At 38.9% G+C, this 27,962-nt stretch overlaps 1 protein-coding gene across 2 annotated transcripts; it reads right to left on the minus strand.

The window, feature by feature from the left end:
- On the minus strand, positions 1 to 27,938 carry LOC123771014 (phospholipase ABHD3). Of its 2 annotated transcripts, none has more exons than XM_045763217.2 (8): positions 27,812 to 27,938; positions 22,373 to 22,489; positions 15,785 to 15,951; positions 10,779 to 10,989; positions 10,418 to 10,530; positions 9,082 to 9,316; positions 8,232 to 8,397; positions 1 to 4,270 (listed from the first exon to the last, which is right to left on the minus strand). In XM_045763217.2, exons 2-8 carry the CDS (start codon positions 22,469 to 22,471, stop codon positions 4,032 to 4,034), a joined length of 1,230 nt encoding a protein of 409 aa, XP_045619173.1. In that variant the 5' UTR covers positions 22,472 to 22,489; positions 27,812 to 27,938; the 3' UTR covers positions 1 to 4,031. The 2 variants fall into 2 exon arrangements, with proteins under 2 accessions (XP_045619173.1, XP_045619174.1); XM_045763218.2 differs by lacking the exon at positions 27,812 to 27,938 and adding an exon at positions 27,432 to 27,580 and having other exon boundaries at positions 3,615 to 4,270.
- Positions 27,939 to 27,962: the final 24 nt, after the last annotated feature.

Consider the following 27,962-nt stretch of genomic DNA (forward strand, 5'->3'; position numbering starts at 1 on the left):
TTCAATTGCATCTTTTATAAACAAAAGTTAACAAGATTTCACAAAAAAGTAGCAGGTTCAGTTTCTTGTTTAAACTTAATACTATTTGCATTGAGGTGCATTGGACTTTGCCATTTACTGTACCTGACAATATAGGCCTACTAAAGACAAAACTGCAACTGCTGTTTTAGATTTGAGGACATTATTTGCTATTTGGCTATAACTCAATCAGGAGGCATCAGCCCAGAATATAGCAATACTGTATATTAAGCAACATTAAGATAAAGAAGATGCACAATCATTTATTTTCCACACCATATACTGAAGCATCATTTAGAATTTGCACCATCACACTGGCAAAATAAAATTACTTTTTGTACAATATGCTGGCAATAATGCTGTGGATGGCTGATAGGCAAATGAACTTTACAATACAAGAGCAAGATAAAAATTAAATGTACAATGGTTATTTTGATACTTCATTCTATATTCAAATTAAACAAGGATGGCCCTTTTGTTCCGACATGTTTCCTCTTGAAAAGATGAAAGGCCAAAAGTTCAAACTGCAGGTGAACAAGGTAACATCACTTTGTTCTAGCACACACAAGACAAAGATGTGTTGTGGATGGTGTGGGTGTGGGGTCACAGGAGAACGACTATAGCACAGCAGTGCATGACTGGTGAAGTTACACGTGTGATGAAGTTGGCAGTGATGAGCAGCAACAACATGCATTATAAAAATGTATAGTTGTATATTACATTTGGAATGAAATATATAGATGCTATGATCCCAAAAATGTTTGCAGGCACACAGTAATATACAGTATGTACTGTATGCATGTAACACAAACTTAACTTATTTCAGCAACCGACAAGATGTAGCAAAACACACAATTTCAAACAAAACCAAGCAAGTAATTAAAAAAAAAAGGAATCAAGCTAGGAAAACTTATTTAACACCATCTGTGTCATAATATAATCAAGAGTTCCTAAAACAAAAATTATAATTTAAAATGGAAAAGAAAGAAAAAGATACATTAGCTTGCATGATAAAAAAAAAAAAAAGCTTGATAAAAATTAAAAAAGGCATGATAAAATTCTTCAGGATGCAACTTTTCTATAATTAAACATCTTTCTACAAGATGTACTTTGTACCTAATTTTAACAGATTCCCTCTGTAACTAACGTGTACTTTCATTAAACAATTTTTACCTAATTCAAACCCCACATTTTTCAAACATTTTTGTTTATAGAGTACATGTGATGAAGCATTGAGCACATGCCTATATTTGCCATGTTCAATTATAATTTATAGTTTTTATACAGCCTCACCCAAGTATACTCAGCATTTTAACCAAGCTGTGAATTAATTTGCAATCATTTGAAAATATATATATACATCCTTACAAAGTAAAAGCAATACAATTTTTAGATAATTACCCATTTGATAAAGGAAAGTACTTAGTCTTCCATTCAAATGTTCCGGGAAATGTTCAAAAGTGTACAAATATTGTAATGCCATTGCACGTTTAGTTCCCATTGTCTGGGAACATACGAACTGTCCCATACGAAGCCTGTTGGGTTTACCAAGGTCCCCCAGCCAAGGATGAGGCTGTTCACTCAGTAACCCACCCATGAAAATACTGTTCTGGGAAACTGTACAAAAGTTTGATAAGGGAAAAATGACTAAGAAGCTAATTAATGTGTTGATATACATCTACTTATTAATAAACAGAACAGAGTAAGAGTGCATGAATGGTAATGAAAATGTTTAAGGAAAAGCCATTTAACTTATTGCAAATACAGAGAATACAAACCCACCCTTGCACACTGAATATTAAAAATCAGCTTATTGCTGCTTAGTGTTTCCTATACAGGAATTTCCAATAAAATTTTAAGATTACAAAAGATAGTAAATGGAAAATAAAGTATGCTATACCCGTACTATAGTTATGACAAGTCTCACGTCCAGTGCGGAGACTAACAACACTGACTTAACACACGGTAACATTTCCTAATGCTACATTTCCCTTGTAATACATACACAAGAATTAAGGATCTGTATGACTGATGCATAACTGTGCACATCAGGTATCTTTATGCAAAGACTGATATTTTACATTAAATTTTAAATGCCCAAGCCTGGCTGTATGCCATCAAGAACTGGAAATGATGAATTAATTTCGATCAAAATGCTTCCCTTTTGATTATTAATATAGACTTCATCCCTATAAACTAACATTTACAAGAATTTTGTAGAACACATAAATAGCAAATTTTCTCATTTATATAATAAAATAATTTAAACTACTGTATACATCTTTAATACATGACACTGGATAAAACTGTAAAACCTCTGATCATGCTAATGTTAATATGGAAAAAATGCAGCCACAGAGCCAGTTGCTCATAGTTTAAATTCTTTGCTGTACTTCTTCATTAACTATGAAATCCTTGTAATTTATTACAAACTAAAAATAAAATAGACATTTTATCCACAAGATGCTTAAAAAGATTTTGGGTAATTTGTATACTGTACTACCAGTACATTTAGTTCTGCAATGAAATGTCAAGTCTACTTATTATATGAGCACTTTTGTGAACTACCATTCTCTGCCTGCACATTGTCATGAAAGTTTAGCTGAACATAAATCAAAATTTGTAATGCAGGAATTTTTTATACAATTGACACGAACTTGGCAAATATTGTCTTAATTACAGTACTGCACTTTTAAGTCTTGTATTTCTGGTTCCCTAGGTGAAAAAAGAACAGGCAAGTATAACTCGGGTGAAATTTGTACTGTACTAGAAAACTTAGAATATAAAATTTGTAAACAATATTGGCCTATTTGCATTTTACAGGTAAAATGGTCAAGGACATGAGTAATTAACAATAATGATACTTTCACTGCATAAAATTGTCTTTGCCTAGAATTAGTCATGTTATCAAGATTGCACCGCTTCAGTCAGGAGGTTTGCCTCGTGCGCCCTCCTAATCCTCGCACAATGCAAATACATACTACAGTATTTAGTTACAGTCTTCTCTTATGGAGACTGTCAGTAAACTTGCAAATCGAGAACATTTTTGTTTTAAATTAATGTGATACACGTTGAAAGATTTATACAACAATATAAATTATACAAAATGTGAAGAAAATGTTCTGCTTTTCTATACAGTACAGTATCTTTAATCTTGATTCATAATTTGGTTGTGCTATCTTTGCCTTAGACCACAAGAGATTTTATTTACAAGACCAGTATAGTCAACTTTCTGCATGCCAATTAATACCAAGCTTGCCTCTTTTTTTTACTTTCTTGCGCATAAATCTTGTAGTGAATTTTATATATATATATATACTGTATATTGATACTGTGCATGGACTAATGACCAACATCAGGTGCATGTTAGGATAACATTAAGGGGAGGAGGGGGAGGGTCCTGAACAATATATTGCCTGTAAATCCTGTTTTCCCTATTAACATTTTTTAGCCATTTAAAAATTTCATAATGTAAGTGTGTGTGCATATAGCAGATTGTAATAGAGAAAATAAAGAGGAAATAGGGGCGTTAGGGAGGAATAAATGCGAGTGCATGTGTACAAGAGTGTAATTGTACTCGCATATTTGTACCTGCAGGATTGAGCACTAGAGCTCTGAGCAAGCATTGTGCATGCCGTACACGTACGTGCATGCGTGTGTGTGTGTATGAGTATACTCTCGTTTGGATACTTACGGTGTTGCCTCTTTTCCCATATCTCCCCCAAACAAATATTATACATGGAGCAGACTCCCACTCCCTATCCATAAAGTATGATGAATGCTTAATGGATTGAGAGAGGAATTGTGTGATATGATCCTTTATGTATTCCAGTACAGTAGCTCAATATAAAAGATAGACTTTTAGGATTGTTAACTTGTAAACACTAGCATGATTTACTTAATCATATTAACCTTTAACAATAAAACAAAAATATACAAGTAAATTCAACAAGATCTTTTCAATAACAGCACTTCATCCATAAATAATTAATCAATATAAATATTCTCTGGTCCTATGATCCACCTCCCTCACAGCTGTGAGCCATCATCTTTACATAATCAGCAGCCTCCCTTTTGACCTCTTTCATATCACCCAAGTTGGAGAAAATCCCTCTGACTAGTTGCTTGTAAATACGGTCACTGTAGTACTTGTTGGTTGGGAAGATCCCTTCCATGAAGCCAATGTGCCCACCACGTGCAGTCACAACAATGGCAACGTGACTAGATTTGTTGGCTTCTTCAACTGGGATTCCTGATAAAATGAAATTTGTCTTAATATTTGAACATGATTACTAGATTTATGTGGCATTGCAACTTTATTATACATCAGTCCAAACTGAGAATCTAAGGGCTATAAATGGAATGATTTTTTTTTGTACGTTTCAAGATTCAGTATTCACCATTTACTAAAGAAGTTTTACTTTAAACTACTTTAGATGATAATTAGTAATGGGTATAACTAAATGCTATTTATAAAAAACAGATTATACAAATTTTATACAAATACAAAATTTAAATAGCTTATATTGTGCTAAAATATGATTATGAACACTTAATAAAAAAGGGGAAAAAATTATCAAGCTTAAATGTAATTTAATGCCCTTTTCTGGTGGCCTCCCAGGGAGCTTAAAAGCTTAACTCTGGTTCCACAAAGCCTTAACTCAACATACCATAAGACTGCTGCCTTACAGAAGCCAAATTAAAATCTGCCACTGAGGTGAGGGGGTGCACAGATTAACCACAAAATTAGGAAAATCTCACCAGAAAGCACAGGCACAACAAAACAATTGACCACTTTGAAGGATTTAGGCACCCCCTGAAAAGGAACAAAGTCTTGTTGTCCAGTCAACAAGGCAAACCCTAGTTTCTGCATAAAAATACCCCAACTGATGTACCTGAGCAACACAAGATGGCACCACAGGCCACCTGAGGCCTCAGCCAGCCTGCTTCCTCACTTTGGAGCTGCCTTTGCAAAATCCCGGCACCCCCTCAGGAAGGATGGGAACTAGGGAGACCCACCAAAAGAACAGTTTTCAAAACTGTACATTCAACAGTGATATCCCTCTGTGGCTTCCCGAGCTTACTCGACAGTACAGGGTATCTCGATAAAGGAAGCCAGCTGTTCCGAAAAAACAATAAAGATGGACTAGTCGACCCTTGGAAGAAGGGGCCCCCAGAACAACACCCATAAAGCAAGGTGCCAATGTGGATTAACAAAGCATTGAGAATTCTGGGGCTTCTGGGAAAGGCAGAGTCCCAGGAAGGAAAAATGGCCAGGAATTAGGGATGGGGTAGACACATTCAATAAAAAAAAAAAAAAGTGGCAGAGGATTGCAATGCTGGCAACACATGAAGCAGCAGCTTGATCAGGGGAAAAAAGGAGTTTAGTTTAGTTCATTTATTATGCACCCCATACCCATCCTGTGGGTGGTAGTGGAAAGGGTTACAGAGGCACACAATGGGTTCAGGGACTGAACCCCACAATTCATTTAGTTAAGCAAGTTACAATCTTGAGCTAGTTACAAAATTCAATACACATAGTCACATCATCAATGGGCTCGAGATCGACCACAAGTAGTTTCTAAATTAAGCAACTGACATATGTAGAGAGCTAGTGTCAACTGATATATTTTTCCTACACACCGTCCCCCTTCCAGTGGGCAGCGGTGGATAGGTTACAATCATTTAGTTACTACATACAGTTAAACTGGGGATATTTGGCTAAGATTTCTGGTAGCAGATCATTTTGAATGAAATATTTAGACATCTCTGGAACACTTGTTATAGAATTCTCCGAATTCACGTATTTTTTCGCACTAACACAGTGACGGAGGGTGTGCGAATAATTTTGTTGACAGTTTGCATTTGGTTAGGTCTACATCAGCAGATAATGAGAATTCCCAGATACAGTACTTGTAACCAAGTCCAAGCCGATCAGTAGTAACATCTAGAAGTCTGCTGATTTTATTGGATGATCCATAGATGTGTGGTTCCTCTTGCATGATAGTATGATGATAGATGGAATTACTGGTGTCTATTTCACTTTGCCTCAGATCGACAAGATTTTGTTGAAGTTCTTGGTGTACTAGTGCTCTCAGACTGCTTATTGACAATCCAAGGTTATACTAAATTTCTCCTTTAAAGGCAGATTCTTTGGCTAACTCATCAGCTCTATCATGCATTTGGAGGCCAACATGAGATGGCGTCCACATGAAATGGATTCTGTTACCATCATTATTAATTTTGTTGTATTTGTGTCTAGCTTCAGACACGAGCATGTTACAGTTATGTCTTAAAGAGCTGAGAGCAATTAAAGATAAAGTCACTTACAATTAATGTATCAAGTTTGGAGACTTTCACACATTTTAGTGTAAGAAGCAAAGCAAATAGTTCTGTCTGAAGGGTAGAGGCCCAGTTATTTTATGGACTCCCCACTCAAAATATAAGACATCGCCCATTGTCAGGATAACCATTTCCAGCTGCACACACACACACACACACACACACACACACACACACACACACACACACACACACACACACACACACACACACACACAAAAAAAAAAAAAAAAAAAAAAAAAAAAAAAAAAAAAAAAGAGGAAACATAATCCCACCCTCTGTGAATGCTGCATGATCCAGAAACTGTATCTCATACCTGAAACTTGCAGGACCATATGGAAGCAAACTTATGTCCAAACTGTCTGTAAGGAAATGTCACCGAGGACCAAAACGCGATAAAAGGAACGAGGCTATTTTCAGGTACCAAGCGAGTCCCTGGAGAGAAAAAGGGGCAAGACAGTAGGCATAAAGAATTTGCAACTGCATAAGTAGAAAAAACTACCTAGGGATGGCAACTGAGGTGGTAACAGCAGACAAAGAAGAGGATGAGCAAAATACAGCAAAGGAACAAATCCATCAGGAACTGCCTCGAATAGACTGCCTGCATCACACAAGAAAAAATAACCTCTGCCAAGTAGGAGAGTCATGTGGGCCACAGCCACCAGTGCCAAAGGCAACTGGAATGCCTGACATGAAGCTGCCAAGCCTCTCTGTAGAGCAGGAGCAAACAGGACACTATTGCAGCCACAAAAGAAGGACTTCTCAAAATGCATTAAGAAATGAGGGCGCTTCCCCCCAATCAAGCAGCTTCAAACATTAGCACCGGTCCAAAGAAAAAGATGCCTACCAACCAGAATGAAGCCAGGACCTCGCAGTATAGGCAAAAATCTAAAAAAAATGTACATTTTAAAAAACTTTAAAGTAAATTAATCTAATTCAGATGCAGTCACAGTTTTGCAGCAGGTACTGATGGGAGGTCCTACCAAGCCATACTAAAGAAGACAAAACGGTGGAAGGCTGTGCAAGGAGGAAGATGGAAAGCAAATTGAGGCCATGAACAGGGACCCAGAAACACTTATGGGGAAACAGGAGCAAAGAAGCTGACTACCTTGCACACTGGAACAGAGCAGGAAATCCTTAAAACACAGAGCAACAAACCCTCAGTCCATGGAGGACAAGAAAATGTATATTGGTCTAGTATTGTGGAAAAAAAAATACCTTGAGGGCAAGAAACTAATCTCCAAAAAAGACCAAAGGACAACAACGAACTCTCTCCAGCAATCCAAATGCCATGTGACCTTTCCCTGCTGCAGAGGAGGAAGGACCAGACAGGAAACATACAATGCCTTTGGATACCAGAGCCACAGAAGAAAGATATAGTATTAACCCAGAAAGCCCTGAACCTCGGAAAACGAAAAAAAGGATTATTTCAAAATAAAATGAAACAGACCTTTAAATATTATTAAGATTAAAACAGTGTAAACAATTTTGTATACAATTTTAATTAATTTATTGTGTTGGGGGACAGGGAGCCAGTTCATACATAGTACTGTACATGTTATGCTTATATTGACATCCCTCCCCTCCCTTCCTACTGACCCTTCCCAGGATGCAACCCCACAAGTTATCCTGGGTACCTATTTATTGCTAGGTGGAGAGGAGGCATGAGGTGATAGAAAACACGCTCACCTATTTCTGTCCAGAACAGGATTCTAACACGGAATTCTCAACTGAGTCGAGAGCGACCCTGACTGTACTATTGGGACCCTCGAATAACTACCAGGACATTATAAACATACAATAATTTCTTTACTAACTAATTGACAAACAGCAACAACACTTGAGAAAGGAAAAATGTAACTAAGACATACCTTCCAATGGCTGGAATGGATCATCAGCAGCAGAGAGACACATAAGAGGCACCTTGATGTTGTCAAGTTTATCATGCAGGCTAGCTGTTCTGTAGTACTCTTCTACATCTCTGAACCCAAATTGAACAGCTGTAAATCTTGAATCAAATTCTCTAATAGTTTTGCTCTAGAAAATATATAAATATTTATATTAAACAAGCATCATGGGGGAGAAAAACACAGGTGATATTGTATCAATAGAATACCAGTCTATACTAAAGACAATCAAAAATTATTTAGCAAAAATCACATGGCAAATTAAAATTAATGCAGAAAATTGTAAATATAATTGTTCCCATAATTTAAGGCACCAATAAGATTTTTCAGTGCAATTATTAAGTCAATACTTAAGGAACTTCAAGTAATGAAAAAAAATTTTTTTAACAATAATTTGCTTTACTTTTAATTACAGTATTTAATAGATGCCACTATCATTTATCCAACTTTTGTAAATAAAGATCATGAATGGGCTAAATATACCTACACAGTAAAATACACTGAATAGAACCTATATGGTATTTTAATAAATTCTGATGGATGTTATCCAGAACACTATCTTTCTAGTAAACAGTATTTTGGCAGTAGTCCTTGCTAGTCATTAGGAAAAATATTTTTTAAGAGAAAAATCACAAAACAGTATCAGGGTTACTCAAGTCTCGTCCCTACTCTCATAAATGACCACTATAGAGATTTTTTTTTCTTCATATACTGTACAGCTGTCCCACTGACATCATTACTTTCATAACAATGAATACTGTACACTTAAGTTCAGAGGAACCCCTAGAGTACAAAAACGTATAAAGTACTGTACCTGCATAACATGGTCAAGGTCCCAATTGCAATTTCCCTCCAGCTGCTTCCTCATGCTCTTGACGGATTCGCACAGGCAATAAGCTAGGTGGCGATTAAGCAGAAGATTCCAGGGTGGCTTCTCTACACTCTTTGTGCCCACAAATACGTTCCAGGGGACAGAGAGCAGCATAGCCGCTACCAGGTGCTGAGCAGCCTGCTCGCCTCGTGTCACCAGGTAATTGCCCAGGATCATGCTGTCATAGATGTGCATATCAGCAGACAATTCGTATAGTTTTGTAATAAATGAACAATTGTGTAGAAACGAAACAGGGAGTGTGCTTCACTCTTGTGGTATCTGGCAAAGGGGAGAGGCAGTGCTTCACTCTTGCAGTAGCCATACTGAGTGGGGAGAGCAGTTCTTTCACCTGCTAGCAAGATTTTGCAAAAGGCCATCTTCAGTTGTGGAGCCAAATGGGGAGAAGGGTGAACATCACTCATGTGGCAACCAGACTGGGAAGGCAGGGATGGCGTGCTTCACTATTGTGGCAGCCAAACGGAACAGGAAGGAGGGGATGAAGTGCAGTACCTATCCTGTGTTTGGGTGCAGTACCCATATGGGGAAAAAGGGTCCCCTATACATGATTAAGATTTTAAACAAGACCATCACCTACAAGGAGACTTCCCTGAAATACATTGTCCAACACTTAAACATTTTAACAGTGTTAATACAGTATCTAAAAATTTATATAACTGCAACACACTCCAGCATAAAATATTGATCTATTGATAAGATAATGTTTATTTAGGTAAAAGTACATACATTCAAAATGAGTTACAAACAGCCTACCCGCTGAAGACGCAAATGTCAAAACTCTGCTGGGTTTTAAAATTCGGCTGGAAAACATCAGGGCAAATTGGGGGACCTTTGACAAGCTGCAGGCTTCCTGTCTTCATCGAGGTCACTAGTATTAGTGACCCTCGGGTAAAAATTCAGGTAAATAAAAGTACAGATATACTGTACAGTATACTGTACTAAAAAGAGCACATTTCTAAAAACTGATAACATATTTATCAATTGCAGTAATGTATTGCTGTTATTAATCATCTTGCAACATTAAAAAAAAATAGTATACATTATAGTTCTACAGTTTAATGATTATATAATTACAGTACTGTATTAGCAATATTATAGCACTATTACAATTTACCTGAATTTACCGAAGGACCACTATCACACTAGTGGCTTCAACGAGGATAGGAAACCAGTGCTTGTCAAAGGTTCCTCCCCATTTGTCGATTTTATGAATACTACTACTGTACTATACTATGGAATGCAAAAGCAATATATATATTACCCTCCTAGAGATATGCCAGAAGCTATGAGTGGAGCTTTGGGGTACTTGGCCTTGATGTGTTCAATGGCTTCTTCCAGATCATCACTGTTGGCTGCACAATATGTCCTGGCAGTCTGTTTCATGCAAAAATTGTATTGGCTAATAATACTTGAATTACTTGATAACTTTTTAATAATTTTAACAGAGGCAAACAACTTTTGAAATAATACAAATTGTAGTCTTCGAAGCAACACATTTTACACAAATCTCCATTTTAGAATAAAGTAATACTGTAAATGAAATGTTCACACTATTCATAGGCAAGTTATCTGCATTCATATTCCTTACTTTAAAAGTAACTTAACATGCACGAACATCTTACCTTGAGCTTAATGCCCCCTAGGCCCCGGTTGTTGAAGACAGCACAGCGGGCCCCAACCTCCTGCACAGCGAGGACAAGGCTCTTGACATACTCACTCTGTGAAGACCCAGTCAGGCCAGGTAGGATGATGACGATAGGTTTATCAGCCTCTCCCGCCCCATGAAGCCAGTCCAAACATATCTGCCCTCCGTCCTTCATCTCCAGTAGCTCCCTGTATCGCAATATCCCTCATTATCAAACAAACTATAATCAGTCATTTCTCTTTACATCTACAGCTCTGACATCTTTTTTCCTTCTAGCAACTTTCTCATGTCAACTATCATTAACTTAGGAGGCGATACAGCAGACAAACAATTACAGACCAATATCAAATCTACCTATGTTATCAAAAATATTTGAAAAAATTATTTATAAATAGCTGTACTCCTACCTCGTAAAATTCAACTTACCAAGTCCCTGTCAGTTTGGCTTCCACTCCAAAACGACTACCAACGATGCAATTATTAGTCAGCTTGAAATAATTTACACATCCCTTGACAAATGCAAGTTCCCAATTGGACTCTTCATTGACATGAGAAAGGCCTTTGATACTGTTAATCATAATTACCTTTTACTTAAACTTTATTATGGAATCCGAGGCTTTGCCATGAACTACATTTGATCCTATCTTAATGACAGATACCAATATGAAGCCATCAATGATATAACCTCCCCCATTCTCCCATTAACTGTAGGAGTGCCACAGGGCAGCATCCTAGGACTTCTCCTATTTCTTATATACATCAATGATCTGCCTAATGTGTCTAACATGTTTAAACCTATACTATTTGCTGATGATACTACCTTCATCCAATCAGACCCCAACCCCCACACACTAAATAATTTTGTAAATAACGAATTTAATAATGTCCACTCATGGATGGCAATCAACAAACTCACACTAAACAAAGAAAAGACCTACATTTTATTTGGAAGCAAATCAACAAATGCAATTCAGCTTCAGAGAGACAATGTTAACATCAGCAATAAAAATTATGGAAAGTTCCTTGGCCTATACATAGACAACAAAACACTTCAGCACCCACATTCAACACACAACCTAAAAAGTATCAAAAATAGTCGGAATAAATTCTAAAATCAGATATGTTCCAAACTCTGCTCTCCTCTCATTATACTATGTATGCGCTAATCTATTCCTGTCTTACATACGGTATCTGTGCATGGGGTTCAACCACTACCTCAAGCCCATCACCACCCACCAAAAATCTGCTATCAGAACAATAACAAACTGTTTTCAGACAACACACAGCCCCCACTGTTTAAATCCCTAAACATGCTAAACAAACTCACACCACACATTCTTTTATGCCATTCACATATTCAAAACCTTGTTCCTAGAAGCAAATCCTGATCTGAAACTCTTTCTTTTATTTATTTATTTATTTATTTATTTATTTATGCATATACAAGAATGTACATAAGGAATGTGAGGATACAATTATGGTAATTACAGTCTTGTAAAGCCACTAGCACGCGCAGCGTTTCGGGCAGGTCCTTAATCTAAGAAAATTTTAAGGAGGTAAATACTTGCAAAATTTATAGACAAAAAAATGATAACAGATTACATGGAATGAAAAAAAAAAAAAAAGATGAGAGAAAATTATAGGTACAGTATATTAAAGCACATAGGTAGCTATGATTGATTGCAATGACAGCTTAAAATGGTAGTTGACAACAAATTGGTAGGCACAATACAGCAGAAACAATATAAGATTGATTGCAATGACAGCTTGAATGGTAGTTGACAAAAATTGGTAGTCACAATACAGCATATGGCTAGCACATAAAAGAAGACAGCAATGAACACAATGATAAGGTTGTTTGATATTACATAAAAATTAGGAGATTGGGTACCACTAGGTACAGAGCAAATTTAAAGCTCAGTGTAGGAAACTAAATAGATGAAGTTAGGTACTTTTTGGTTTTGCTTTTAAATAAGGCAAAAGTTTTACAGTTTTTCAATTCACTAGGGAGTGAGTTCCATAGACTAGGTCCCTTAATTTGCATAGTGTGTTTACACAGATTAAGTTTGACCCTGGGGATATCAAAGAGATATTTATTTCTGGTGTGGTGATAATGGGTCCTATTACATCTGTCCAGGGAGAGTTTCAGAGCATGGTTTGCATTTAAGAACAGGGTTTTGTAAATGTAGTTGACACAAGAGAATGTGTGGAGGGAGTTAATATTTAGCAAGTTTAGAGATTTAAACAAGGGAGCTGAGTGTTGTCTGAAAGCAGAGTTAGTTATTATTCTGATAGCAGATTTTTGCTGTGTGATGATGGGCTTAAGGTGGTTTGCAGTGGTAGACCCCCATGCACAGATACCATAATTAAGATAGGGGTAGATTAGTGCATAATATAGTGAGAGGAGAGCAGAGTTAGGAACATAATATCTGATTTTGGAGAGTATACCAACTGTCTTAGAGACTTTCTTAGTTATGTGTTGAATGTGGGTGCTGAAGTTGAGTCTCTTGTCTAGGAATAGGCCAAGAAACTTGCCATCATTTTTATTACTGATGTTAATGTTGTCTATCTGTAGCTGAATTGCATTTGATGATTTGCTTCCAAATAAGATGTAGTAAGTCTTTTCGATGTTTAATGTTAGTTTGTTCGTTGACATCCATAAGTGGACTTTTTTTAATTCATTATTCACAACATTATTTAGTGTATGTGGGTTGAGGTTTGAGTAGATAAGGGTAGTATCGTCAGCAAACAATATAGGTTTGAGAATATTAGAGACATTAGGCAGATCGTTTATATATATAAGAAATAGAAGAGGTCCTAAGATGCTGCCCTGTGGCACTCCAACGGTAATTGGTAGAGTGGAAGAAGTTGTATCATTGATGGTTACATATTGGTGTCTGTCACTAAGATAGGATCGGATGTAGTCAAGGGCAAGGCCTCGGATTCCATAATGCTGGAGTTTAAATAAGAGGTAGTTGTGATTAACAGTATCAAAGGCTTTTCTTAGGTCAATGAAGAGTCCAATCGGAAACTCATTTTTGTCAAGGGCTGAGTAGATAATGTCAAGGAGACTAATGATTGCATCATTGGTACTCTTTTGGGACCGGAAGCCAAACTGGCAGGGGCTGAGTATGTCGAATTTTACGAGGTAGGAATAGAGCTGTTTGTAAATAATTTTTTCAAATATTTTTGATAGAATGGGTAGATTTGATATTGGTCTATAATTGTTTATGTCCGCCGGATTGCCTCCTTTATGGACTGGCGTTACTCTTGCTTTTTTGAGGATATCAGGGAAGGTGTGACACTCTATAGATTTGTTGAACAGTAGTGCTATGGGTGGGGCAAGGGCATGGGAGGCTCTCTTGTACACAATGGACGGAATTTCACTGGTGTTCCCTGCCTTCTTGACAGATGTAATAGAACCATAGTCACCACACCAGAAATCAATATTTGATATCCCCAGTCAAACTAAATTTGTGTAAACACTATTCAAATTAAGGGACCTAGTCTATGGAACTCTCTCTTCCAAACAAATTAAAAAGGTGTCCAACCTATGCCTTATTCAAAAGTAAAACCAAAACGTACCTAATTTCATCCTCAGTTTTCTTTCTAGTGCTTCAAACTCTCACTGTATCTTGTACATCCACAAAATGTGCCCATGTCATATAACTTCACCGTTATATATAACTGCCATCTTTTATCATGTTTGTCATGTTAAAATAAATTTTACTACAACGTATCTAGAAATAATCCTCAAATTATACTTCAATGTACCTGTTGATAACCTTCAAATTTTACTTTAATATACCTACTAATTTTCTTCAAATTTTCTTACAATGTACATACAGTATAATAATTTGTTTTGTTGGGGGACAGCAAGCCTGCATATATACAGTACAGTATATATTTTAGGCTTTTATTGAGGTTGCATATACACATACACACATACATGTACTAATGAGGTCACTTATTACACAAAGCATTTCGGCAAAACATAACAAAAAGAAAAAAATTAACTAAAAATGTGAGGGGGGGGGGGGGTAAAACACATTACCACACTTTCGCGTTCCACAGACTGACTATTAAGTCACTCATTTTTCTACTGAATGTGTTCCAATGACGCAGTACTGAGTCACTCATTACAATATTTTTTAAAAATTTAAATTTTATCAGATCAATCTGGTAGTGGTTTTAAAATAAGCGCCTTTAGATTGCACACAATTTGATACCAAAATCAAAGATATAACATGAAACTTGATGTCCAAACACTTGAAATATTATAAATAGGCCTATGGTCCGAATATTAAAATATTTGTTAAAATTCTATTTATTGTCCTATTATCTTGGGACTAGTTTTAAAATGCGCGCCTTTTTATTGCGAACAATTTGATACCAAAATGAAAGATGTAACACAAATATTTATGTCAGAACACTGGAAAGATATAAATAAATTTGTGATGATGAGCGTCCAGAATTAAAATATTTGTTAAAAATCTAGTTATTGCTCTATTATTCTGGGACTAGTTTTAAAATAATCGCCTTTTTATTGCGAACAATTTGATACCAAAATGAGCGACGTAGCACGAAATTTGATGTTATCAAATTGAACGAGTTGAACATTAGGTTGCAATGTACAAAATGGTGCTCGTTCACGGGTAACTTTAGGCTTTTCTGCGGGGAGGCACTCCAGCCTTTTGTACATTTTATTCACACACATCTGTAGGGAATTTAATTGCGAACACAATGATACCAAAACGAGCGACGTAGCACGAGAATTATGGTGAGAAAGCTGGAACGAGTATACACATTTGGGTGTCACCGCGCGCTTACCCACACGGAGGGGCTACCTACCCCCTGTCAACCGCGAGTTTCCACGGAGCGCGAAAGTGTTAAGGAGAAGTGAGTTAACAAATTAAGAACGATCATGGAAAATAACACGAATACTCTAATATGAATCATCCATATACTGTGTAGCCAACTAACCTTATGTACGTTATATCGGGCATTCTTGAGCGGAGGACAGAAGCGAGGATAGTTTGGCATCGGGATTCATAACACCAGGGTGTGGGCCAGTACTTCTCCTGCAGGATTGTCAGGTGGGTCTCCAGGAATCCTCGCCAGGCACTGTTTCTGCAGGCCAGGACAGGGCGCTGTGGGCAACCAAGATAACTTCATTTATAGTATCGCTAAACTGTTAAACAAATCTGGTCTTTAACAATTTTCAATACTCAAATACTCAAAATTTTCATTTTTACTCAAAATACTCAAAATATTTGAGTATATATACTCAAATACTCAATACTCAAAAATTTAGAGGATATTGATCCGGACCACTTCTTTAACAGGCCAGTTGTAACAAACATTAAGAAACAACTGTTTCAAGCTCAACAAACCACAATGTAGGACTGAATGCAGGCGAGGCTTTTTAACACAGCAATAAACCTATGGAACCATCCACCTTCCGTAGCCGTTAAAATTATGCATGTGATATACAGTAGAGGTCCTTCTCAAAGAACGTATGGGAAAAAAATCTAAATATTAAATCTTCCTTTCCTCCAGTACAAAATATTAAAGATATAATTAAACTGATCGAGAAGGGTAGAGTTGTGTGTATTTCCTCGATTTGTAGAATCTCGAGGAAGAACAATCGTTTATAAACTACTACTATCCTCTTCACACTAGGTCAACCATCCCTGCACGTCTGTGTAAAGGACTATCCTTCAAAGAAAACAACCTAAAGGATTCCAATGAGTGCACGCCTGAAAACTGGTTATTTATGGCAAATACAAAAATTCCCACACTACATAAAACGCATTCCAACAAGACGTGCAATGGTACGTTAATATGTCAGTGATGACTATGTGGGCCCTGTCTTCGGGTCCCACGATAACAGCTTGATGTGAACCACTACCACTTGTCAAGAGCCCACATCGTCGTAAGTGTCCAATAATTCTCGGGGTTGTGTGGAAGTCAAGAGGGCGCCTTTATATTGCACCTTTCATGGCTCCAAGTGGACCCTTTCATCCTACTTATGAGTCACAGAACAAAGATAAATAAATCCACCTGAATATTATCCGACTGGAATATATAATAATTATATAATATATTCTCGTCAGATAATATTCAGGTAGATTTATTTATCCTTGTTCTGTGACTCATAAGCAGTATGAAAGGGCCTTAGTTATAAAGGTACAAGCGACCTTATTTCAATACTGTTAAAGAGAACCCGAGACACAGGCTTTCCCGTCACCTCTGCACCCGGGCAGTGGGGTGTGGGGGAGGGGAAGCCTAACCAGCTTAATAGCGTTCTTGTTGCTTCCGTCTTGTGGTGCCGCGGTGCTCTTAAGTGACTGACGCCGGCACTCCTTATCTTCCTCTTCCGCCGCCTCCTCCTCCTCCTCCTCCTCCCCCTCTCTAAACAACCAAATTCTCCACCCTTCCTCATCTACAAACAACTAAACTGCTCCTCTCGTCGACAAACAACTAAGCTGCTCCTCACTATCTACAAAATCAAGCTTCCCCCTCCACAACCAAGCTACCACTTTTTCCTTCCTCAGCTAAGCTTCCTTGACTCTTTACCTACTAAAGTTCCTTCGACTCTACCTCCCCCTCACCGTGTCCTGTCGGTCGTCACCTCTTCCCCCCCCCCCCCCGCAACACAACCCCCTGTCAAAAAGGTTCCCCCCCCCCCACACACCCACACACACACACACACTTCATCTCCTCTACAATATCCTATCTTCAGGCCACCAAGTTAGACAGGTTAAATATCCAGAAAGGAATCAACAAGGAAATACTAGTTCGGTTCTATAGACTTCATATAGATTACATATGCAACTGGAAAATTGTGAACCCAGAGATTGGGAATGCTGCTTCTGCCAAATCACAAAAAAGCCACTACTTCACTATCTCCTGCAACGTGAAGCAACTAACTACCTTAGAAGAGCTTTAAGAGTTCCTGAATCTTGCAGTAACCATCCTGAAGCCATCAACACTACCACTCTTCAGGTAAAAAAAAAAAGTGTCCAGTAGATGGACACCCGCAAATATTATCAAGCAGTATCCTCCCCCACGGTAGCAGCCACATAGTAAGGACTGACGATTTAAATGCGAGCTCAACACACAGTACATCCTTTCACGACCAAAGATCACATTCACTCCCCAAAAAATCTACCACTTATGGGCTACTCATGCGCTTGCCACCTCTTGAGTGGCTTAATCTTCATCAATCATCAATCAATCACTCTTCATCACCATTATGCGAATCATGAATCAAACGTACATGATATCATAAGGAATTATCAGCTGGAACAATGAGAGGTCCCAGAGGATAAATGGTCTTTACCAAGTAAATCAGGTCTAAAACAATACCACTTAGTAAATATAATTATCAGAGTAAATTATGATTAGAGTTGCATCAGATTCCCTAACGAAGAGGCAGGCTTATCTCGAGTCGATTCCTGAGGGTCAACGTCCCCGCGGCCCGGTCTCTGACCAGGCCTCCTAAGATGATACTACTCGTCCATAAGCACTCTTAGGTGCCTCTTAGGACCACAAGAATTAACGAAACTGGAGGACACAGATGGAAAGTGTTAAGATTAATACTAGCTAGAGAATTTATTTCGTCAGTGAACGGGTAGTGAGCTATTTTTTTTTTTTGGGGGGGGGGGGGGGGTAAAGGGGGCGATAGTTGAAGCTAAATATTCCTAGTATTATGAGTACGAATCAAAGAACGGTTTATGAATGTATATTAGATAACTTCGTGTGGCTTTGGGAGAATTGACAAAAATGCATAATTTTGTTTCATGGGGTTTAACAAGCTAATACCGTTTATCATTACACTATTAGATATAAAAGTAAAAGGAACACTAACAAATTTAATATGCTGGAAAAAAATATATTACTTACAAGCCTAGGAAATCTAAGATCTTATTTAGACAGTTTTTAATGCTGATGTGTCGTGGCGTGAGCACTGTCGGACCATGTTAGACAATTGGTTGTATGTCTGCTGAACAAAATGGACCAATTTTTTTATTATTATTATTTTCTACCACAGACGTGGTCACATTTACAATGCTAACTAGCATATATACATTTTCTTGTCCTCCATGGACATGTTTTCAGGAGACTAAAGTCATTTAACGTCTACAATCACTAACATTCTGGGGTATTTAATATTGTCTTGTATAGATACACCCAACCAATTGTCAACTAACTAATCACGCGCGTGTAGCCTCCGAGGGCCAATAACTGATCCATTCACAGACCAAAGGCCTGTGAATTGATGAGTGCTGACTCACACTATGAAAGGGTGGACTCGAATGAAGGTTCCCTGCTGTTGCAGCTCCGAAGGTGCGATGTACAGCACGGCGTGTTTAAGTAACTCCCAAATAGAGTAAACTTTTACTCGTCAAATTGAAACTTTCTATTAAAAACTTAAAGATTCCTGATAAATTAGAGATGCACCAAGAAGCGTCTCTAGGAGCAAGGCCGTTGAGTGTGATGGTCTGCCTGTAGCATGCCAACATACTCCAGTGACTCGTAACCTTCTCGTGCATATGTTCTTAACAGTTCATATATGACATTGTTCGTTCATGTCTCTTTAAAAAAAATAATAAGCCAGATCACCTTACAGTATCTGAAAGCTCCAATGTTCTCCATAGGAACTGCAACACTTAATTTGCAAGTTTGGATATAATTAAATATCCCCAACAGACAGAAACTTAAACATTTAGATTCAGAAAGAGGGTCTCTATATTTAGGGATGGGTGTCAGTGGTAGGGGCCTGACAGCTGAGAGGACAGAGCTCAGGAGTCGTAGTCCTCAGGTTCCGGGTTTGATCCCCGGTGGAGGCGGAAACAAATAGGCAGTTTCGTTCGCCCTGATGCTCCTATTCACCTAGCAATAAATAGGTACCCGAGAGTTAGACAGCTGCTACGGGCTGCTTCCTGGGGGGAGGGGGGTGTAATAAAAAGGAGGCCTGGTCGAGGACTGGGCCGCGGGGACGCTAAGCCCCGAAAACATCTCAAGATAACCAATCTCCTCGAAACGTATAGCAGCGATTATAAATTCCTACATGCAACCATTATTTCTGACATCGTTACAGATTTTTCAGTGTTTATTTTATCAAAATAGGCTATGCCAAAAAATTATTTCTAGTAAAAGTGGCGTATAATGAATGGCTTCGGATGTATAAAATGTATTAAAATGTAGAATAGAACCAATGAAGAGCAGAGGTGCCATAGGCACAATCAGAGAACACTGTATAAACATCAGAGGTCCGCGGTTGTTCAACGTCCTCCCAGCAAGCATAAGAAATATTGCCGGAACAACCGTGGACATTTTCAAGAGGAAACTAGATTTATTCCTCCAAGGAGTGCCGGACCAACCGGGCTGTGGTGGGTATGTGGGCCTGCGGGCCGCTCCAAGCAACAGCCTGGTGGACCAAACTCTCACAAGTCGAGCCTGGTGGACCAAACTCTCACAAGTCGAGCCTGGCCTCGGGCCGGGCTTGGGGAGTAGAAGAACTCCCAGAACCCCATCAACCAGGTATAGTGAGCACTATGACATAATGCTCTTGTGAGGTGCCGCGTCTGTTTCCCCCCCCCCCCCCCCCCCACCATGCTGCTGCAGGTGACGTAGCGGTCCGTTCTCTCCAGCGTTCCCAGCGTCACTAAACTAATGTACTAAATCGCCTGACGCAGACGAGACTGGTGCCAGCTGTTTTTGCTCGTCTGTTAACCACCTCCACCCGCCAGATTATCCCCCCCCCCCCCCTCCTTCGTAATGTTTAATATTAACAAATTATTTAAGTCAATTATTTATCAATATTATTTGACAATTTCAGGATTGTAGAGCTACAATTTTAGGATTGCAGATCTACTATTTCAGGATTGTAGATCTACAATTTCAGGATTGTAGATCTACAAATCCACAAAGGCGTTTTATAAGCAGAGATGATAGCCCGGCCAGCATGATAAAGATTGAATTAGATTTACAAGTTCTATTTGCAACAAAAATTTATACAAACCATTCCAGTAGTGGCCTAACTGAACAGGTATACAGCCGTAAAACTTAGACGACATAGAACATGAGCTTATGGTAATTACCAGAGATGTTGGCTCTATTGAAGAGACTTCCTCCGGGACACTCAAACGCGTTATAATAAACATGCTAAAAGCATTTGTATCTTATAATGGATTACTTCTTGAATGCATTGCTAATAATACACAAAACTATGAAAATCTCCAAAAACTTTGTCTATTGTACCAACAACTTAAAACTAAAAACTTAAACAGCCGTTGAAAGCTTTATAATAAAGATGGAAGAACAGCGTTAAAGTATATCTATAACAACTTAGGAGACAATGTGGAGGACCCTTCACATACCCAGGAGTAAGCGGGCCAGCCAGGTGTAAGTCAGGTGTATTCAAAGCAAGACCTACGTCATCCATCCGGTTACGTCATTCTCTACTCTTGCCAAGTTTTAAACTTAATATTTTCAAACATTTCTTTTCTCTCAAAGTTGCAATAAATACAAACAAAATTCAATACATACTGATGTCAACAGGAGCAATAAGTGCTGATAATGCACAATCTACTGATTTTTTTTTTCATGGTACGTTTTAAGTGATAAAAAAGTGTGAGAAACAAAAACAGTCAAGGGTACATGTATATAATATACTAAAACAGCAAGATGGTACACTGAAGCCTTGGTACACTTGGTACACTTGATACACAAGATGGTACACTTGGCTGACCTTCGCGGCAGTGTTGCCAGTTAAACAGTTTCTGTCAAAGAACTCCCAGTCATCGTGATGCCCCTACTGATTCATCCCCAGGACAGACAAGATGAACATAATAGACATGAAGGGATATACAGGTACAATTGTGTATGTGCTAGATTTAAAAAAAAAGGTTCGTTACAACAATTATTAATTATTTACAAAGCTTAATAATTATTAATTAATGAGTTTAAACTTATTGGTTTGCAGTGCACCCATTAACTGAAGAACAAACTAGTGAATGACTTATGATCTCATCGGCTGCCAGTGCCTGTGGGTCAAGGCCTTCATTTATACATTAATTGTTTACAACCGTCAAGAGTATCCCAGTTATAGTTTATAATCAGAGTAAACTGTGTACACTGAGATACCAGCCTGTGTTTATCCTGTGCTACGGTATGAGAAATACATGAAGTTCAACAGATTTTGTTTCTTTAAGAACATAATACAAGTGGGAATTTATATGGGTTACGAAATAATGAATACGAAAATATACAAAACTTTCCACTGTCAGGAAGAGAGAGAGCATGTTAAGCTTATCGAGGTTCCCGGGGATGCAACCCACAAACACACTATAAACTTCCCGATACCTATTTACTGCTAGGTGAACAGAGGTTTAAGGAAATTTGCCAAAACCTCTGAGACTGCCCGGGAATCAAACCCAAGACCCAACTATGGGTCCGGCTAACAAAGGTATGAAGGAACCATAAGTGTCACTGACCTTGATTACGGGCTATTCTTGCCCGTGCCACCTCTTGAGTGGCTTAATCTGTATCAATCTTACTCACCTTGACTACCTCGATGAAGTAATAGAGCAGACAGCCCACACCCACGGTGATGCTGAGGATAATTCTGGGACTCTCGCTGTATAGATTGGACCAGTCCATCGTATCCTTCACTAGTTCCTGCGGTTGTTAAAATATATATATATACATATACCGTACATTATGATATGCATCGTGTAAATAAGTAATTATAAAAAAAGAAGGCGCCAAGCCGGGAAGACCATGTTGCAGTTTAAATAAAAAGACTAGGAATTTTTGTACATGTTCAGAATACAATACAAGTATATTTACACAAAAGGTTCAAATAATGGCTACTACATTTGCTTACAGCTTGCTATTTAAGTTATTCATAAATTCACCAAACCTTTTTGTATATACAAAATGTGAATCCTGTTGCTTTAGATTCTTATGTATACACCAATGACAAAACTATACATGCTATATTTCATAAACCCCCTAATTAGCGGGTCAAAAGTCCTACCCCTATTCAGTGCATCCTTCAATGCATGGGTGGTGTGGTGTGCATGATATATACATACGAATCAAGTTTAAATAGGTCAAAACCTTGAACTTTTGTTTTGTTCCTGAAACTTAGTGTGCGAGTCAGTTTCCTGCCATGCCTGCGGAGCATGTCAACTTCAAGTAATTTGTCAAAGCTGTAATTTGCCTAGCTAAACATGTCGAGGTACGGTATCCAAACCCATTGTGTGAGTATGCAACCCTTTCACCACAGCTCACTGAATGGGTATGGAGTGCATGAAAACTTACCCACTTAAAATCTATGTCTTGTCAAATTTTAATCTTAAATCACTGAAATTGGTTAATGTCCAATAATGTTGTACCGTAAGAGCGCCCAGGAGGGTGTAGTAAGGCAGCTGGAAAATTAACGAGTAGGACATGGCACTTTATGTTCGTCCCTCTCTCCCCTTGCCACTTGGAGGTGGGTTGAGGTAGAGATATTGTAAGTAATGGTGGCTAGATACATTTTTGACACCCAATTGCTGCGCAACTCCCCAATTTCTCCAATAGTTGGCGGCTACCCTCTCCCCCTCTGGCACTATATCATTCCCCGTAAGGACATGCTGGCGGATACCTCTTCTACCCTCCCTCTTTTCACACCATGATGCCGGCTACCTCCCCCCCCACCTCCCCTTTCAGACCATGCTGGCGGCTACCTCTCCCCTTGCAGACCATGCTAGCAGCAACTTCTCCCCTTTCAGACCATGCTGGCGGCAGCTTCCCCCTCCCCTTTTAGACCATGTTGGCGGCTACCTCTCCCTCTCTCCTTTCAGACCATGCTGGTGGCTACTCCTTTCCTTTCAGACCATTCTGGCGGCTACCTCTCCCCCTCCCCTTTCAGACCATGCTAGCGGCTACCCCTCCCCTTTTAGACCATGCTGGCGGGTACCTCTCCCCCCTCCCCTTTCAGACCATTCTGGCTGCTACCTCTCCCCCTCCCCTTTCAGACCATGCTGGTGGCTACCTCTCCCCCTCCCCTTTCAGACCATGCTAGCGGCTACCTCTCCCCCCCCCCTCCACTTTCAGACCATGCTAGCGGCTACCTCTCCCCCTCCACTTTCAGACCATGCTGGCGGCTACCTCTCCCCCTCCACTTTCAGACCATGCTGGCGGCTACCTCTCCCCCTCCACTTTCAGACCATGCTGGCGGCTACCTCTCCCCCCCCCCCCCTCCCCTTTCAGACCATGCTAGCGGCTACCTCACACACACAATGCATGAAAGGTAACAGCTTCACATACACAATATGTTTGGTACAATTTAAGTGTTTATCTATAAATGGGAGTAACTTAAGTCTTCTGCATATCTGAACAAGTTGTTCCATTTTCGAAGTTTTAATTATATAACTCATCTTTATTATATAACCTTTTATCGAAGGTTAATTTACGGTACATATAAAATATATGGTTATCAGGCAACACCAATGACTAGTAATTATTGAGTAAGATATTTTGAGAACTATTTCGTTGTCCACGAGGACATCCTTGATAGCTAATGATAACCAATAGATTATTTCAATGTCGCTTGAATAATTCCGCCTAAACACGTTTATAATATATATATTTGCTTTTGCGTTTGTGAATTATTATTAAAATTTGTGAAAATGAACATATTAAGTTGGAAAATATATATACTTAAAACTACAATCGACACTGCACTCGTGGACTTCAACAACTAATGTAAACAAAATCAAATCTGTAGTCACGTGACAGTGCAAAGGGACCATAGAAATGCCATCCATTGCTTATTATGTTAATTTATATAGTAACTCTGGACCAACAAAACTAACTACACAACAAAACATTACTTCCTGAAAGCGAGACGCTAAAATCATTGCAGGTGTAACGTACGTCAGGGTTCAGAAATAATGACGTTGCTATCACAGGGAAGCAGTAATTTAAAAAACTTCAATAACACGCCTTTCTGAGATTGGTGTTGGGATTAAGGTTTATCAACCAAGGGTGGGATATCAAGGCCTCCACAGCAGTTCACTAACCAGCAACTATACTAGTATATATAAATAAAATAAAACAATCATACCTAGAGTTATTACATTCTTGTAAAGCCACTAGCACGCATAGCGTTTCGGGCAGGTCCTTGATCCTAATTTTCCCCGGAATACAACCCGCCAACTATTAACAAGAAACACATTCACTGCTGGGTGAACAGAGGCTACAGTTTAGGAATGGCGCCCAAGTCAATCCTCCCCGGCCAGGATACAAACCCAGGCCAAAGTGCTCACGAAGCGCCGGGCGAGTGCTTTACCACTGCGCCAAGAGGACTGCGACCAAGGGTACTTTTGCCATAAACATCATGCAGGACAAAATTAACCGGTATAAACTTATTCATTCGAACACAACTTTGAAGTTGCACCTTTAAATTTTTCGATAGTGCACTTAATGTTACCTTTTCAACGAGGTTTATTCTCCATTATAAAACATTGCCGAATACAGTAAAATTAACTAGAATCTGACCTTACAACAGCTGTCCATACGAGTTTAACTCTAATCTCCACTAACGTTGAACATTTTCAAAATAACTTTTACCTCTCACAGACTGTTGGACATGTGGATTTATTAATTCTCAAGTCCAACGTTATTAATCCACACGTTAAAGTTAATTTATTTTATTTAGATACTAATAAACAGCTATACACCCCAGATTGTCTGTAAACTTAAAAAAAAAAATCTCAAATCCCGTAAAATCAGATGTTAGGTTGTTTATACTCCAAAGTGAATTGAATCTTTAGTTATCTATATTTAGGCACAAGTACTTCGATTTTACCAGCGACTTTAATAGTTCTGCATACTTGCTTAGTTCTGGTAATTCCTAGGTTATTTTGGTGTGCGACTTTAAACCTATCAACTGCAGGAAGAAATCTAAGATCATGGCCAATCTGGATGTATATCTTAGGCGTACAGGATACGCACCGATAAATGGGTTACACCCCAAGATGGGGGGGGGGGTGTATATATCTTTGTTCCTTTTGATAGCGTTAATCTATTTACATCATGGTGCAATGATAACACCCAGGGTCCAGGGTCAGTGATTAAATCTTTTCTACCAGTGACATGACTGAAGTGTACACCTGAATGAATAGACATAAGGGGATATTATGAAGTATGAAATATATGAACACAAAATAGAACACGAAACGATGGATATAAATTTAGTAAGATTATATATTAGAACACCTGGGTATATACTGGCTTGGAAAGGGCTAATCATGTTTCGCAATGCGGAATACTTTTGGATCGAGCTACCTATTTCTCTGCATCGTGTAAATATATCTGAATGTATTATTGGGTATAATTTGTGAACTTAAGACTCCGAGGGGGGATTAAATCAGAAAGGCACCTTTTTCTGTTGCATGTTAGTTTACTTGAGTCGATATTTATACGACTAGATACAAGCAAACTTCCACTAGATTGTCTTTACTAGAAAATAAGATACTATACCAATAAGGAATTTAGGTAACCAAAGGGCTGATGGGGGTAAAAAGCTTCAGTAGATAATATATCTGGGATCATTGCTTTAAGTCTGGCTATACCTGACTGATTGTGATTGATATTTTCTACCAGTATCTCTAGGGCTTCTTTTACGGAAGCAATATATTATATTGATAATCTTAGCATGAGAACGTCACCTCTTCTATTCCATGACCACGAATACAAGAGTGAATGTTATGCTTCGTCTACCAAGTTAACTCTTGCAATAACCCAAAGCTACCACACTCCTGTTGTATTTGTTTACTATCACCACAAACAATAAAAAAAGGAGTTAAAGTTAGCCATTTTAAAGGAGACAACATCTATTCCCTCGACCATTTGGAAACGGGAATGCAGAATCGTGGAGCAAGCCTATTTACAACCGCCATCGTTACCTGTACCTCATCCACAGATTTCCAGTATTAGCTCTTGATACTGGTAATGGCTCCAAAGGGCCACCACTTACGGGCTATTCATGCCCGTGCCACCTTTTGGGTGGTTTAATCTTTATCAATCAATCATCACCTGTACCTGGCAGTAATCACGTGTCCTGCCTGTACCTAGCGTTTGTCAAATGCATCGTAGCAGTTTAGCCTGTGTAACATGTTTTTAAAGCAGCATAGGCAGGAACGTTTTCCCAGTTACTCTATGAAGCACATGTCGCCGCGTACTCAAGCCTTTTATTAAAGATACACGACTATTATAGCAACCGGGTACAACTCCTTCAGTATTCCTGCTGTCGAAGCCGTAAACGCCAATACAATGATCCAGTTCAAACTGCAGCAGGACATACTGCTACTATTTCTTATTTTGCTTTATTTAAATCACAAGAAAGTAACAATGTGACGTAAGTGTGTTGGACAGTGCTGTTGTATACCAAGGTTGCTGGGTTTCGTCTCACTCGCAGTTGGGTAAACAGCTTTTCATTTGTGCTTGTTATTGAAGCCCTTTATTACGTAAACGACGACAATTGCTACATGTTTATAAGGGGCGCCGTTCTATTACAGCTGCCTAGTGGCCAAGGTCACCACGGTGTCTGGCTGCAGCTGCTACTTACATCAGCTACTGGTGACTGCAGAGCTTGGTACTGGGGACCGGGAATCAATATTGGGGGGTTGTAAGCTGGCCACCCACAGCACCGCTCCTCTAAGTCCCAACACCGGTTTTGGAAGTAACAACTGCAGAAGCTAATTGCCGTTGTAGTGGACAGGAAGCCTATACACAAGCTCCTAGAGATCCCACTAGGAACAACTGTCTAACTCCCAGGCATCAGATGAAAGGAAACTTGCTCTTCTAACACATAACCGGGACTTCAAACTCTCTAAACAGTTTATCTCATCGACACAAACGAGCCAAATACAAACTAGACACTAGCAGAAATGTTCACGATGAGCTGAACTATGATATATAACACTGTGGCAGCAGAGTACTTCATACCTAGTGCGAGTGATGGTACAGTGAGGCGCGACCCTGGGCTCCCGCGTGACCCTCCCCGCTGCCTGGCACCTGAAGCACTGACTGCCGGCACCCACGCCGGACATACCTCCCTCCCTCCATTGATTTTGTCACTATACACCTTAGTTATCCT

Source organism: Procambarus clarkii, chromosome 65 (genome assembly GCF_040958095.1).
Source record: "Procambarus clarkii isolate CNS0578487 chromosome 65, FALCON_Pclarkii_2.0, whole genome shotgun sequence".
Classification (NCBI taxonomy): Eukaryota; Metazoa; Arthropoda; class Malacostraca; order Decapoda; family Cambaridae; genus Procambarus; species Procambarus clarkii.

Excerpts from the sequence above, each read along its gene's own strand:
- LOC123771014 (XM_045763217.2), bottom strand. The coding sequence starts at position 22,471 with ATGGACTGGTCCAATCTATACAGCGAGAGTCCCAGAATTATCCTCAGC. Across the intron at positions 10,531-10,778 it reads TAGGGGGCATTAAGCTCAAG|ACTGCCAGGACATATTGTGC; the intron begins GTAAGATGTTCG and ends TGCATGAAACAG. Across the intron at positions 8,398-9,081 it reads ACCTTGACCATGTTATGCAG|AGCAAAACTATTAGAGAATT; the intron begins GTACAGTACTTT and ends TATATTTTCTAG.